Source organism: Watersipora subatra, chromosome 1 (assembly GCF_963576615.1).
Source record: "Watersipora subatra chromosome 1, tzWatSuba1.1, whole genome shotgun sequence".
Taxonomy (NCBI): domain Eukaryota; kingdom Metazoa; phylum Bryozoa; class Gymnolaemata; order Cheilostomatida; family Watersiporidae; genus Watersipora; species Watersipora subatra.
The window spans coordinates 16,329,313-16,344,792 of record NC_088708.1 but is presented as its reverse complement, the minus strand read 5'-3'; the positions used below and the strand labels follow the sequence as shown (position 1 = coordinate 16,344,792).

Sequence of the window (15,480 nt, the reverse complement as noted above, 5' to 3'; positions counted from 1 at the left end):
GTATCAAATAATTATTACAACAATTGTTATAGCAAAGACAAAACTATTCATATATTAATTATTAATTCAATTTTAAAATTTCTCCCTTGACAGTAGCATAAAAATTAGATTTCAAACAATTAAAAAAAACAGATTCAAAAGGTAATATTAGTTAATAATCAAAAGTGCACATTTAGCGTTTGCATACGGTATATGATAAGAGTGACAGATTGCTAAGGACTATATAGCTCAGTGGTTAAATTTGTGGTCTGTAAGTTGTGGTTACAATCTTTGTGAGTTCAAATTCAGTAGAATGGAGATTTTAGTTCCAAGACTTTAATAGCTATAGCCGAAGTACACACAAACTTTGAGATTTTATGTATAGATGTTCTAATATCATGCTATTGTTGTACTACTGTTGTATGGCTGTTTTGCAAATGTTGTGGTAAAATTGCGCTAATGTTGAGCTGCTGTTGGGTTTCAGGGCATAACTCCACTGGAAAATATCTGCCCTGAAGAGCCATATGACTTCGAAATTGAACTAACTGTAAGTAGCTATATATTTAACCTTTTGGAGGTTTGCATGTCTATACATATGGATACTCGTATCCCTTTCTTTTGCTAAGCCCATCTAAAGATGTCATATTTCAATGAACAAAAATTATTATATTATCAAGATGGAAGTTTCTAATAATTCTGTATATGTTTTCTTGTGAATTGATTTTATGGTAGTTAATCAATTATTTTTGTGGCATATAGTTTTTTTTTGATTCAGCAAATGCCGAGAAAGAGTAAGAGACTAGTTTCTGCGAGAGAACTGAAAGAAGAAGGACAGGAGGAAGGGGATACTGTTGTGTATATGCAATCAGTCGCAGACAGTAGTCTAACAGAAGATTTGGCAAAGTATGACTTCAGCTACTCTCAGGTATGAGTGCAACGAATTAATTTTTCAATTTTCTTGTTATCAGAAGACATGGTTGAGCTGCTGTTGACAGGGCTATTATCGGATGGGTTGCCGTCAGATGGGCAAATAAATGTAGGTTGCACTCTGATAGGCTGTCATCGTATGGGATGTCTTCAAATGGGTTTCTCTCTGATAGGCTGTCATCATGTGGGGTGTCCTCTAATGGGATGCATTTCTGATAAGTTGCTTTCAGATAAACTGCCCTCATAACAGCTCACTTCTCGTAAATTTAAAGAGTGTTGCATCTCAGTTCAGCTTTTAGTTAGAGTTTCTGGTCTACAGAGTTTTGCAAGCAGCCGTCAGCGGCAGGAGGAGAAAGAGCAGGAGCAACTGGAGTTGCTCTATCCCGATAAGGAAACAATTGAGGCATCTTCAGCTGTCATTTCTCAAGGTGAGGCAACCCGTTATTACAAGGCTTTGTCTGCAATGCTTTCTAATTACCAAAAATATATATGTTTACAGTATATTTTGACCTCTATACCTTTATTTGTATTTCCGCTATAAATAAATTGAAGGGAATATTTTAGAAAGCATTTCCCTGTTAGCAAAGATAACTGTGATCAGTAATTCTACTGTTGAGCATTGGTAAAGATCTCATTGCCTGCCTCTCGATAGTTGAATATAGTTATGCTTATTATTAATGCTGACACTTCCTCACCTCTGTCTTTTTTCGCAGGCTATGTGGAATACGAGTCAGATCGACTTAATGAACATGAATGCATGGCATCCTTCATTTCCCTTCTACAGCACATGTATAGAAATGGGATAACTCCTTCTCATGCTGATGAGGTATGCTCCTAAAGATTAATCCCTCTTGTGCTCCTTGGTGTCTTGTACTCCTTGGTGTCTTGTACTCCTTGGTGTCTTGTACTCCTTGGTGTCTTGTACTCCTTGGTGTCTTGTACTCCTTGCTGTCTTGTACTCCTTGGTGTCTTGTACTCCTTGGTGTCTTGTACTCCTTGGTGTCTTGTACTCCTTGATGTCTTGTACTCCTTGGTGTCTTGTGCTCCTTGGTGTCTTGTACTCCTTGGTGTCTTGTACTCCTTGGTGTCTTGTACTCCTTGGTGTCTTGTACTCCTTGGTGTCTTGTACTCCTTGATGTCTTGTATTCCTTGGTGTCTTGTACTCCTTGGTGTCTTGTACTCCTTGGTGTCTTGTACTCCTTGATGTCTTGTATTCCTTGGTGTCTTGTACTCTTTGGTGCTTTGTTTAATATAGACCACACAAGCAATTCTTTTTGCGCATTCAACCTGAGATCCTTCCTTTTTACTTGTGTTCTCTTTAAGCCATTCATTCCGCCAGCTCACTGTTTTCTATGTACAAAAGTTGTAGAAGCTGTGTACATGTTGTTGTAGTCAACGCAGTGAACTATCTAGATGAACTGTGATAACACTACATTTACAGGCTGTTCATATCCATTTATAGCCTGTTACTTATGATCCTCAGTATTACAATGCTAAGTCATGCATGTTGGAAAGTTAATAGTATCACAAGACAGAACATCATGACATTAGACTGAGATGATGGGACAGAACATGACCATAGACTGAAAACCTAAAACTTTAGTTCTCTCGGTTATCGCTTTAGTGCTTCATCAACCAATGAAGTTTGATCGTTTAATTTTGTATGCCCTTTGAGTGTTTTAGCCTTATACAATTTATGTAGGGTGATGAACTGCCTGGCTGGATGCAGTGGTTGAAGGACAAAATGGACACAGCTACAGTGCCTTACAATGTGAAGCACTTCATAGCTCGTCTCATTCTCAATACTGAGAAGGTGAAGCTTGATCACATTCAACATGTTATAGTAATCTCTCCACCCACCCTAGACTTACATAATAGCATTCTGTGTTGTAACATTTACTGTGTCCGAAAGTTGCATCGAAAATATCTATAGCAGCATTGGTCTAAACTATCCGTTACTGATATTTTCAGTGCCAAAGACCAACCCTGTATTTATTGCAGTGTGCTGGTTAGAGACATTGTTATAGCTAAAGATCATAGTTGAATTGTACATCATGTGGTAAAACTTTGAAGTGGCCTCTGGAATTTTCAACAGATTTTAAACCACTTTGAAAGCTCAAGCTTTGACTTTAGTCAGAAAGTCTTTACTGATGACAGTTACTAGTACAGCATATCGAACTGCAATTTTTTATAGTGATGCATGCTTACCAGACTAACAAACTGTACACAAAAAAGAATTTGTCTTCTACTGTTATGATATTGATGAAGGAAACTTGTTGACTCAACAGCAAGTGGAAACTCAGCAAATAGGGTTTTTATAACAAGTCTCAACAAAGAGTTCAAGTAATGACAAAAGAACTCGAATAACCTTCATCATATATGGCTCTCAAGTACAAGATAATTAAATTCTATTATATGTTCTATTCGTGTATAACGAGACAAATAAAAATAATAAATAGCTCACTGCAGGAGTAATTTCTAAAATGTCAGCAAGCTTTTTCATTTTGCCAATGAAAAAACTGCCACCACATTTTCACATGTGTTATAATGGAATTGATTAAAAACACTTAATCTTTCATGTAATCAAATTTTATTTTACTCTTTGTGTTGAGGATCACATAAAAAGACTGGAGCCAACTTCTGTCATTATAGCCATATCTATGTCGCTGCTCAGGCTCTGCTTGAAAAAAGAGGAGTTTGCATGACTTTAAATATAAGCATAAACTCTATTAGGATTAAGTTTGTCTCAATGTCTTAGTAATATCAGTTACTACTCTGGGTTAAAAAAGATAATGCTTTGGCATAAAACACAGGTATAAGTTAATTCAATTAGTAACTTACTCAAAACCCCTTGTTTTCTAATTCAAGTAAAAGATTCTTGGAGTTGTTTAAGGGCACTGGTTTGCTGACAGACTATACTTTTAGACAGGTTGTATAGGTTATATACTTGCTAGTGACGCCCATTCATTGCTCTATATATTGTTTTTATCATTCCATTAAGTTTTTATGTATGTCTAGCGTTTATGAAGCTACAGTGGGAATCATAATAATGGGATAGCTTGGTAATTTCATAATAATCTTTTTCATTCATGTCATAAACTCCCTTTCCCTATAATCTCAAACCATACATATTATACAAATTTGAAAAGAAAATTTTCTAGACATTCTGTCTACCACTAAAGGTGCACTCTAGTAATAAAATATGTTTAATGGGCACCCATTATATCCTATCAGGTCAGTCTAGGCTTATGGTGTCATACTAAACACTAGGATGCTAGAAATACTCTAAAGGAACATAAACAACCACCAATTAATTTTTATAAAGCTATGTTCTAAAATTATGTCAAATTAAGTTGCGTTTTCCACAAATTTAATAACAAATTTGTTTTGGATTTTTGCACCGCTTTATGCCGAAAATGGCATATTGTACCAAAATCAAACTAATAAAGCAAATATCAGTTAGTTTTACATAATATTCTTATCCATTACTTTCCGAGCTTTCCATTGATGTGCATATTGTCATAATTCACATAATACCGATGGAACAATGTATGAATTAACAACAAAAAATGTGTTTATTTGAAGTGGTCCCATAATTGTGATCACCACTGTATTGTTGAGTCTCATCTATAGAGCCATCTTGTTTCAAGGAGCTGAAATACACTCACCTACAATTAGAAAACAATTGCTGATAATTGATTGTTCAAGTCATTGTTTTAGGTATTCAGTCCTTTTGCTCAACATTGGCTGCCATCACTTGTCAAATACATAACTAGTTGCTGCCAAGAGCTACACTACTTTGCTATAGATGTTATTGTGATGGTCATCATGTGGGAAGAGACTCGTCCTCAGGTAGGCATAAGTGATAAGTTCACAAAGGAAACCATTGAGTTGTTTCTAGTTTGTCTAGTAAAAGCTGAATGCAAAGAGAGCGACAATGCCATTATTAAATTAATCTGCTTTTTTAAAATAAGAATGGCTGGAAATTTATAACCTCACCTAAAATAAATGTAAATGTAACTTGCCTGCTAAACTTTGTAATGTCTATACATAATACCATCAGGCTTGGTATGTTGCCTTAATTTCTAACTCTTACTCAAAAGGACAAACTGATTTAGTTGCACCACATGGGCTGATCATATACACTATGCATTCACCTGCAACCATGCTCAAAACAACCATCTTGTTAAATGCCTTTCATAATTAGGAAGTATTTCCTTATCGATTTTGCTATAAAAAATTGAAGTTAAAGCATTCACAATGATAACTCTAGCAATTAGGATTCTGACAAAGCATTATACACTCACCTTCTGAGGCGAGTGTAAGCTTTAAGACTGATTTAAATAAAGATGAAGTTTTGGTCTTTGAGACAGTTGAATATCTAGCTGCCGGCATGAAATTCAAGACATTTCTATAGACTGGTCTAACCTTAAAAACAGTCTTAAGTTTAGAGACAATCTTAAAGGTTGACTTGCAACAAAATTCACATTACAGTTATTTGGTATCAAAAGGTTCACCATGTCTTACTCTGCTGTGTTGTAGGTGCAAAAGATGTGGAAATGTGATTACAAGCTCAAAAACGAACAGTTAATCGCTGCCATCGCTAAAACGTCGTAGTTTGGAATCTCTTTATTTCGATGACGTACTCAAACATTGTGGTTATTGTTTTGACACGTGATGTTATCACATGAATTGAAAGGCTAATAAAAGGCTCAATATAAAATTTCTCGTAGCACTAGTTTTTGACAAATACTTCGGGTTCGACCAGGAAGCCCGTATCAAATATAGATGCTCGCTACTTTACAGTTTCGTTTCAGCTCGGTCTAATCATCTAGTCGTAATCTGACCATGTGACCCATACTTCCTGCCAACCAGCGCAAACAATTTCTGCAGCATTTTTCGACTATCACAGGTAACCAATAGGCTCCTCATGTTCATCAGCGGATGATATGCACTCCTTCGAGCTAAGGTTAAAAAATTAAACAAATTTTTATGATAGGTTTTGAGATATCAGTCCTCAAAGTGACAAGTGACAGCATTAAAATGATGATGAAATAGATGCGTAAGGACAATAGACATGGTTTTATTGAATGCGTGAAGTATATTTGTGAAAATATTTCGACGAATGAGGTTGCGTGAAGGTGTAAACAGAAGCCATCGTGTTCAAGTAAGTCCCATTTGAGCCATTTTGAAAAGGGGTTCCAATCTACGACGTTTTCGTGATGACTGCGATTAACTGTTCGTTTTTGAGCTTTTAAGAACTTGTAATCACATTTCCACATATTTTGCACCTACAACACAGCAGAGTAAGACATGGTGAATCTTTTGATACCAAATAACTGTAATGTGAATTTTGTTGCAAGTCAACCTTTAAGCATAGCGACAATTCTGAGTTAAGAGTTAGATCCTACTTTAAAATAACATTTAAATAGAAACACAGATGTGACTATAAAGATAAACTTGATTATAGAGAGAGATATGAATATAAAATACACCTTAGATTAAAGATAATTGTGACTGTATAAAAATAGACCTGATGATAGAAACATGTGTGAGTCTATAGACAGATGTGAAGACAGAAACAGATTAAAGTCCATACAGAGCTAAGTGCAGGAATTCCCCTGAGTAGAGAGAAACAAGCGGATGTATAAATAGATTAGAGTGTTAGATTAGAGGCACAAAGTCATCTGTTTACAGAGGCAGCAGGAGGAAAAAGCTATGCTGAGGAGTCTGACTCAGCACATTATGAATCATGTTCATCACGACAGGAAAGGGGTCTTTAAGAATAACCTTGATTTGCTAAAGAACTGTCTTGAACGATGGAAGTCTTTCATGACAGTAGACACAAGGTACTGTGCCTGGCACTTGTCTCTGGTTCTCATATGCATATTTTATGGCATCAATTGGTAGGATCTGATCTATCTGTTTACATCTCACAGCGACATGCAGGTATAATGATATTAGGATATAGATATGTCACTAGGTACATCAGCGCTACCCATAACTTGCTTTCACCTGATTCCTGTCTAATATATCATAAGACGAAACTGCGAATGACACTCTCAATGTTACCGTGTATTTGACCGTGTTTATAGACTAGGTGTTTATGTAAAAACTACTAAACTTGGCTGTTTAAGATCTTAAGAAAGACAAGAGGTTTATTTGATAGGTTTTAATGGTGGAGGTTGGACTGGCACAGTTTAGTTAGTGGATGATAGTGAATAATCTATTAAGAATGCTTGTTAGTGTGTAACTTTAGTTATGATAAAACCTATAGGTATATCAGCATGTATGTCCGTGTATCATGCGTTAGAAGGTTTAGACCTGATGTTTCTTATGTTTATGTGAGTACGTCATCAGAACATGGCAACAAAAACAAACTGATTTGCATACATTTTAGTTTTTCTTTACATCCCTTTTTATTACTGTATAAAGACAAACATAATTCCTCAATATTAATTATATATTTTAGCACAATCGCATCATTTCTTCAGTCTTCTGAGGATAAGAAGGTCTTGACTGGAGTGCAGCTGGTTGGTGTAGTGATAGCCAATAAGATTGAGCCTTACAATGCTGATCGAGCAGGAAATATTGGCAAGCAAGCGTGAGCAATCTTATTCTGTTGACTTTTTGTTTTCTGTCGGCTGGTTCCCTTCTATCGCAGTGATGTTTTAGAATGGCTATAGTTTAGCACTATTCGTTGCATGGATCCAATGACCAATCAGATTGTTGCATAGATCCAATGACCAATCAGCTAGCAGGTCTCGTTTAACACATAATATTTGCATTCTATTTATATCACAGAATACTAGCCTATTTATATCATTCACAAAGCTTTAACGATTACTACAGAAGTCATGTATTGAGCGTTACATCCAAAGCAATTCTGACTATACTATTTACATGGCAAAACATGACAACTTCGTTCTTTTTGTTAGTTCAATCAAACTTTTGCATACAAAGTAAATTCGTTTTGAGATCCGCCTTGTATATTAAAACTGTCATATGTTGTTGAGCAGATATTCCTATAAGAATACAATGAAACTTATTTACTCCATTCTATAGCTCAGAAACCTATGATAACTCTATAATACATACTGCAGGTAATTAGATACAGCCTTAAAGGAAATGTCTTACATAAAACAATTTAAAAGAATTAAATCTAAAAGATAAAATGAGTAGAAATTATGCTTTTTGTTGTTTAATATACCCGAGCAACACGCGAGTAGAAGTGTAGTTTCGGCGTTGCATAGTTTTGGAAGGTTTTGATATGGATATTCAATGTAACTTCCTCTAACTTACACTCGGTAAAACTCATGCTAACTTAGCTTATGTACTTATATTACTCCTATATTTTTATGATTCATCTATAGTTTTTACTCATCTCTTCGCTTTCACTTACAAACTGCCTTTTTTTTTTACAAACCTTGAATATTATCAAATGGAAATTATTTTGATCATATGTTTCATCCTATGCAATGCAACTCATGTTACAAACCATTGTAAGCAGGTTTACTGTATTGCTGATTACCAACCCTGAGCATTGCATGTGTTACAATGTATTACATATACAGACATATAGATGTAAGGCCATAAGGCTCATTCATTTGATCGTCCGAAGAATAAACTGATGGAGTTGTCTTTTTTCATAGACTCAAACATACTTTCTGGCAATAGACTGCCCCGATTAATCTAATTTAGTGAAGAATTACGTTAAAATTCTCTTTTTTTGTATGTAGGCAAGTTTGACAATATATTGTTTCAGAAATGCTAACATGTTATACATTGTAGCAGGTAATATTTCGTACTATAAAGTAGCATGCTGAAGATTGATCCTTGTGTATACTGCTGCGTCGTTACCAATTAGTTTATGATCAGCTGGTTGACAGTCTACTATATGGATGTACTATCTAGGTCATCACATGCTAGCTCAAATAGGTAGGTATACTGTCACATCTCATTATTGTACAGGTTCTACTGCTTGCTGGCCAAGAGCTTAATGAATAGGCTACTCAGCGTCTACAGTTCGACTGCAGAAGTTCTTGGGCTCACTTTCAAATACCTCTCCTTGCTCAGTGACTCCAACTCACATAGCTTCCTCACTGAGGTCTTGTTTCTCTCTACGCTTTCTGTTTTTCTCTAATTTGTTTCTTTTATCTGTAACTTAGTTTCATTTTTATTTGGAAACATAGGCTAATCAGGCTATTTGATTCGCTTAGTTGAATAACGTTGACTGGTCGGTGTAAACCTGATCCTAAAACTATATGTGAAGCTACTCACGTGAGAAGTTATCAATTTATAAGGAGTTGCGCTCTCTTGTTTGGGGAGATAACTCGCAACTTGGTTTGTTCAGATAATTCAGAAACTCTAAGTCATGCTTGCATAAGTTGATATTCTCATAACTGTTAGTAACATAGGCAACAGATTGTGGTAAGGCAGTGCATGTTATAGAATCAAGTATTCATTTGTTTGTGGGAATGAAAAGTTTTATTGTGGTTAGAAATGGCGGGGCTGGTTAATAATTCAATGTGCAAATGTAGTGTTTTATTGTATATCTTGTTTTTCAATGGCACTTTATCATAAATGAGCTAACATTTATGCTATCAATTTTTATGCAGTATGAAAAGTTTGTGGAAAAAGGCCTGTCATCAGCAAAAGTTCCTGTGCACAAGCTCATTGTATGCCTCTATGGTATAACTCGGCACTATGCTCCATTCTCTGGCAGGTAGGTTACGACTCTATTGGTAGGTGAGTCGCAACTGTATTAGCAGGTGAGTCACAACTCTATTAGCAGGTGAGTCGCAACTCTATTGGTAGGTGAGTCACAGCTCTATTTCAGGTTTGTCTGGTTTTAAATCATTGAAGTCCAATTGCTCAGTTCATCATAACTTGGCACCAAATATCACTGTCATTTTGGAGTTTATAATTGTACAAAAACTCTCAAGGATTGGAAGGCTACCGCTCTCACTGTTTCTCACTCATCAGGTTTTTGCCCAAAGTGCTGTTTGAGGTGAAACGACTTCACGGCGATCTGAGGCAGAAAGCTGTGGAGATCATAGCAAGTGGAATAGCTGAGACAGACTCTCCTTATGAAAAACTCAGTGCTATTGACTTCCCTGACTTGCTCATGCATAGGTTGGTATGAAACTGAAGTTAAACTTAGATATGGTTTGTTTGTATCTAAAAAATATTGAACTTTCAAATTCGGATAGTATACCTTCCAGCTCAGCTCAATGTAATAAACAGTCATACACAAGTGTTGTTCGCGTGGTGATTTATGGCATTTTATATTGTTATCAGTGTGAATGCTCATTTCACCAGAGTTGGGTCATAGCATTGTTGGACATGGAAGTTTATCTGTATGTATGTGTATACCTCTTGCTTCATTACCTTATGCCATAACAACAGCATTTTTTAGTTGTAATGTGCTCCGCTATATACACAACTATCATCTTTGACCTTTGAGCTATGTTGAAATAGCTGCAAGGAAATGTCTCTATCATTTGGTAACTTGAGGTGGTATCCTACATTGCCACTTAATAATTGTAGTAATGCTATTCCAGGATTTTCACAGCATTGTTTCTTTAGTTTTTGCATATAATCAGCCAATGTTTAAAAATTCATCCAATGTAATATTTAACCATGTATGCAACATGTTTAATAAATATGATGCGCCGCATACCTAATCGCTTGATGTGAAATGATCAGCTGACTTAAGTGAACCGTTTAGCTGATCTATTACATCTCGTAGACCCGGCATGCTATCGCTGTATCTCATGCCCTTTCAGAAATGCCCACATCATGGAATCATGTTTGAGAGTCTTTAGAAATATACTGCCCAAGTTGACGGCTGAGCAGACCCTGAGCTGGCTACCCAAAGCTGTCAAGTGCCAGGCAATGGGCAATGCTGCATGTAGAAGTCTTTCTCATTCCATCTTCATGAACATCTACAGTACGTACAGGAATGAGTCACCTACTGATACGGTCAACCAATTGGTTGTCTCTTCACAAGAACAGCTTCTCCTCGCTCTATCTGATGATCTGCTTGATAACAGGTTGGGCACTTCATATATTGTTTCCAAAAAAACATTCAGTGATGATTGACTGTATTTGTCGTGTTTAGATCTCGTTTATGCATTTGACTGGAACATAGCTAGTAGTTTGTGGCGGTGCTACAAGCTGGTTATTAAGATGCGGTAAGAACCAAGGCTAGTAGCAATGGCACCTGTTCCACTTATTTGAGTAAACTATGTGTGGTTAGAGAGGGCTCTTAGTTGTTGGCCGTATGTTTTAGATTTCTATGGGAAAGCAACTCTTTATTCTTGTCTATATCTCAACAGCAGCAAGCCTGCCTTTTGTTGGATTTACATACAAAGTTTATGTAGCAGTGATGTATGAGTGCATATACTCTTTCTAGTGTATGTAACATTGACATGACAAGCCTTAGCAGGTGCACTTGGGTGGTGAAACTTCCATGTACGGTATTCCATGCCACTAAAGTTATGTATGTCACTAAAGATAATTAACAGAGGCTCTTTGAGACCACGGCATCATACTGTATAATCTCTATTTGATTGCCACCTTCATTTTAGGGCGTTCAAATAGAGCCCCTAAATAAAATGCTATATGTAAAAAAGTCTTTGCTGGAGAAAATCAGTGCAATTATTGGTCAATGATTCAAACTTTCTCTTTGGTAAGCGTAAAGATATATTTGGCATACTAACTTGTTTCACTTTCTCAAGTAACATGAAAAAATTTTTGCTGAGCAATAATTCTGTTTAAAATGTTTTTTAAGAAATATAAATTTATTGCGAACTGTTCCTTTTAGTTTGGGTCACTTCATACCTTGAACGCACCTTTTATTTTTATTCTACTAGGAGTTTTATGATATCTATGCTATCATTTTGAGCTTGAACCAAATACCGTGTACTTATCCCTGGCACGAGGTTGAATTTACTTTCGATTGTAAGGTTGGTGGTGCAGAACTATTGGTCGGCTGACAACACCATCTCACAGCAAGTGCTGCCGAGGCTGTGTGGTGTGCTCAAACATATGTACAGTACCCACACCGAGTCAAGTTTTCTCAGCTATGCTACTAACCTTCTCCTCGAACTTACCTCTCGCAGCACTGACTTTGAGAGGCCAGTCTTCAGGAATGCTCTGTCAGAGTGCAACTTCACTGTATGTGTGTGATCTAACTTTTTCTCCTCTATGTTCTATAGTAATAGCGGCAGGAGTAGCACAAGATTATATGAATTCTGGTAGCTCAGTTCGATTGAACAGCCTAGAATGTTTAGCTTGTCGATACAACTTATAGGATGTGAGGAAGTTGCGATGGCTGATTTTACTGCAGCCTTTTGTATCTAGCCAAATCCTATGTACCAGGAGAATGTAGAGGCAAGTATTGACTTTGGTAGTTGATGTTACAGTTCGTTAATTAGTGCGGAGAGCTGTTGCTGTTGCGCTGCTGAAAGGCACTGCAGGCATTTTCATATCCGTTGCTTGATTTCTAGACTTATGCGATTAACTCAACATGGAGTCAGAGGTACTCAACCCTAGCTCCTATGTTCGCTGATGGAACGATGTCGCAGTCAGCATCAAGCCTGGATGTCGGTTTGCTTCGTGGAACTCAGGCTACCCAGCAGTTTACAGCCACTCAGGCTGTTACAGGTTAGCGCCGGTGTGTGAAGTGAGAGCCAAAGACAAACAGGTGGTGAGGTAGTGAGAGAAAACTGTAGCAGTTACAGTTGCTACCTCACAATTTATCGTACATTGGGATTTACTAAATAAACTCATAGTCTCTAACTTCAAAGATCCTTCTGTAGCATTATACTACACATGAATGGAATGAGTAACTCCATCACACATGGAATTGTGGGTAAACGATCGAAAAGTAAAAAATCTGTGAAGTTTACTAAAAATTAACTCGACCATGGGAGTGAGAGAAGTTTTTACAATCTTTATAAAACTAATTCTATCGGAAAGAATGGAGTCTCAGCTTCACTTTCATGTATAAGTTGTTGGGTTTATGAAAATTGTTAGACTTACAGTGGCTTAATAATAATCCTTTCATTTGAACTAATCATTATTCCAAGGGTGTTAATATTTATGAACATGACTGTACATGCAGTATGTGTACGTGGGTGCTTGCGCGCATGGGTGCGTCTGTTAGGAATTGACTTTAACTGGTATTTATTAGTCTATCAATGGGAATTTATGCTTTGCTACTAAAAGAGATATCCTTCGTTGTGTAATAATACCCGAGTTTGATTTCTGAATGCCAGGAAGGCTACTTCTTTCTTAGTTTCAGGTTTAATGTGCGGTGAATAAATTATAAAACGATATTCACACATGTAATTATACTAAAACTACTACTAGGACCTGAGCTGATGGCATTTATGGAGTTGTGTCACTCCGTTTGAGATCTTATATGACACTTGATGATTTCGATATTATAATATACTTGTCCAATGAAGATCGTTTTGCTTTACAAGAATCTTATGTCAACAGGTCAAAAGCTGTTTAACTGGATGACTCAGAGCTCTCTCGATGCTAGCCTGAGTTCCTCGAGCAGTATGACTGAGTCTTCACTCCTCTTTACTGTTGGGCCAAAGGCTTCTTCTCCAGCTAAGTCCTCACTACCAAACAAGATAGCAGTTGGTCAACCGAAGAGGAGTAAAGATGCAGGTAACAAGCAAACCTCTTTTGTGTCAGTAAATATGTGCCTTGAATACAGTTCTACTTTTAGTGTGTCTCGTCCGTGTGTACTATTTATGGGAGATACTGAGAGGTTTTACATGTACCTTTCTCTATTTAGCAGAAATAAGCTTAAAATGCTACAAATTCTCATGCAGTATAAGAATACTTTGAATCAATACATTATCAAAAAGTTCTTGCCTTTTTGCAATTTTGCAATGAGTTCTAGTGCCAAACTTGAGTATTTTATGTTGCAGTGAATAAAGAGAGCAATCCAGAGCTGGCAGCTCTTCGTCGAAGGTTTATAAAAGATCAAGAGTCAAGCAGAATTTATTTTGCAAAAAGAGAAGCACGGCGGAAAAGGATGGAGGAGGTGAGTTGACACCAATGACATCTTCATAAAGAAAGGCTTCCTGTGCCTGTACTTGTAGATGTCTATGATTACTGCAGGCGCTATATGGTAGTCTAATCTATAAGCTAGTCTATATGTGTTTTACTATCGCCGTGGACCAAACTTTTCAGCACCTAAAACCAGCTTTGAATTGTATATTTGTTGCTTAGGCAAGTTGAGTTATACTGAGTTATCATGTGGTGATATGAGCAAACATTCAACTCACAAAGTAATATTAAATTTAGCATGTTTATTCAGTATGAACTACATGTACATATTGCCATGCATTGAGAGAGACTAATATTTTACTAGAAGTGAAATAAAGACATTTCACAACCACTTAGTCGGTATCATACGAGAAAATACGTTCCTTTAAATTTTTAATTATATTTTTCCAAATACCAAGTGGTTTTACCTTGTAATTGTTTGCTCCTGTAGGAGAGACGCCAAGCTAGCAAGAACCAGAGAGAGAACCAGGTTACCATATACAGGCAGTACAGGGCTGGTGATTTGCCAGATATACAAATAAAATATTCAGCTGTCATAGCTCCTCTACAGGCCCTAGCACAGGTAGAGTATCACAGGAGACATGCTCCCTGCATCACATTCTCATGTTACATTGAGCGCTTATTGTTGCTTGAATAAAATTCAACTCTCTGTTACATAAAATATCTGCATGTGAAATTGTAAGTGTTTAGGAATCACGTCTCCAGTTTTCATTGAATACTTGTGTATTTGCAAGCGTGCCTATGAGTTATCCTTCCATGTTACATAAATACATATGTATTTGCAAGTATTTCTCTGAGTTATCCTTCAATGTTACATGAGTACTTATAATTAGCAGTCATATCTCCATGTTATTGGGATAATAGCTGTGAACATTTATTTGCAGAAAGATTCGGCCATAGCGAGGATGCTGTTCCTCGTGGTATATAAAGCCATCTTGACTCATCCAGATGCAGAGAGATCCATGGTGGGAGATGTGCTTGCACTTGTTGGTGGCATACTCAGGACTTCTTCAGAGTGTCACCCACCTCTCATCGCTTCCCTCTTGGTTAGTGGCAATTGCACTGCTCTGCGTAACATCTATGCTTAGCAATATGTTTATGTTATCTACTTCTCTCTTAACATTTGCTTGCGTGCTCTACTGTGACTCTTGTTCTTTTCCATAGTTTGCATTCATAGATGCCTTAGTAGTAATAGACAGCAGTATTAATAGAAGTACCATTATCAAAAGAAGTCTTTTTATCAATAGAAGTATCACTATCATTACAAGTATTAGTATCAATAGAACTATCAGTATCAATAGAAGTATCATTGTTTCAATATAGATATCATTGTTTCGATAGAAGTGCGTACCAGAATAAATAGAAATAACAGTATCAATAGAAGTATCTGTATCAATAAAAGTATCACTATCAATAGAAGTATTTATCTCAATAGAAGTATCAATAGAGGTATCATTGTTTCAATGGAAGGTAAGATCA

At 36.6% G+C, this 15,480-nt stretch overlaps 1 protein-coding gene across 1 annotated transcript in view; it reads left to right on the top strand.

Moving 5' to 3' along the window:
• Positions 1–757: 757 nt before the first annotated feature.
• The window catches only part of LOC137405019 (DNA-dependent protein kinase catalytic subunit-like), a 37,483-nt gene continuing 22,760 nt past the window's right edge, over positions 758–15,480 (top strand). Inside the window, exons 1-17 of the mRNA XM_068091267.1 lie at positions 758–904; positions 1,226–1,334; positions 1,620–1,732; positions 2,609–2,719; positions 4,627–4,758; positions 6,604–6,755; positions 7,379–7,510; positions 8,878–9,013; positions 9,525–9,631; positions 9,892–10,041; positions 10,695–10,961; positions 11,877–12,087; positions 12,420–12,576; positions 13,417–13,593; positions 13,860–13,975; positions 14,432–14,563; positions 14,886–15,047. Coding sequence (XP_067947368.1) covers positions 758–904; positions 1,226–1,334; positions 1,620–1,732; positions 2,609–2,719; positions 4,627–4,758; positions 6,604–6,755; positions 7,379–7,510; positions 8,878–9,013; positions 9,525–9,631; positions 9,892–10,041; positions 10,695–10,961; positions 11,877–12,087; positions 12,420–12,576; positions 13,417–13,593; positions 13,860–13,975; positions 14,432–14,563; positions 14,886–15,047 — 2,511 coding nt within the window. The remainder of the gene's footprint in view (positions 905–1,225; positions 1,335–1,619; positions 1,733–2,608; positions 2,720–4,626; positions 4,759–6,603; positions 6,756–7,378; positions 7,511–8,877; positions 9,014–9,524; positions 9,632–9,891; positions 10,042–10,694; positions 10,962–11,876; positions 12,088–12,419; positions 12,577–13,416; positions 13,594–13,859; positions 13,976–14,431; positions 14,564–14,885; positions 15,048–15,480) is intronic.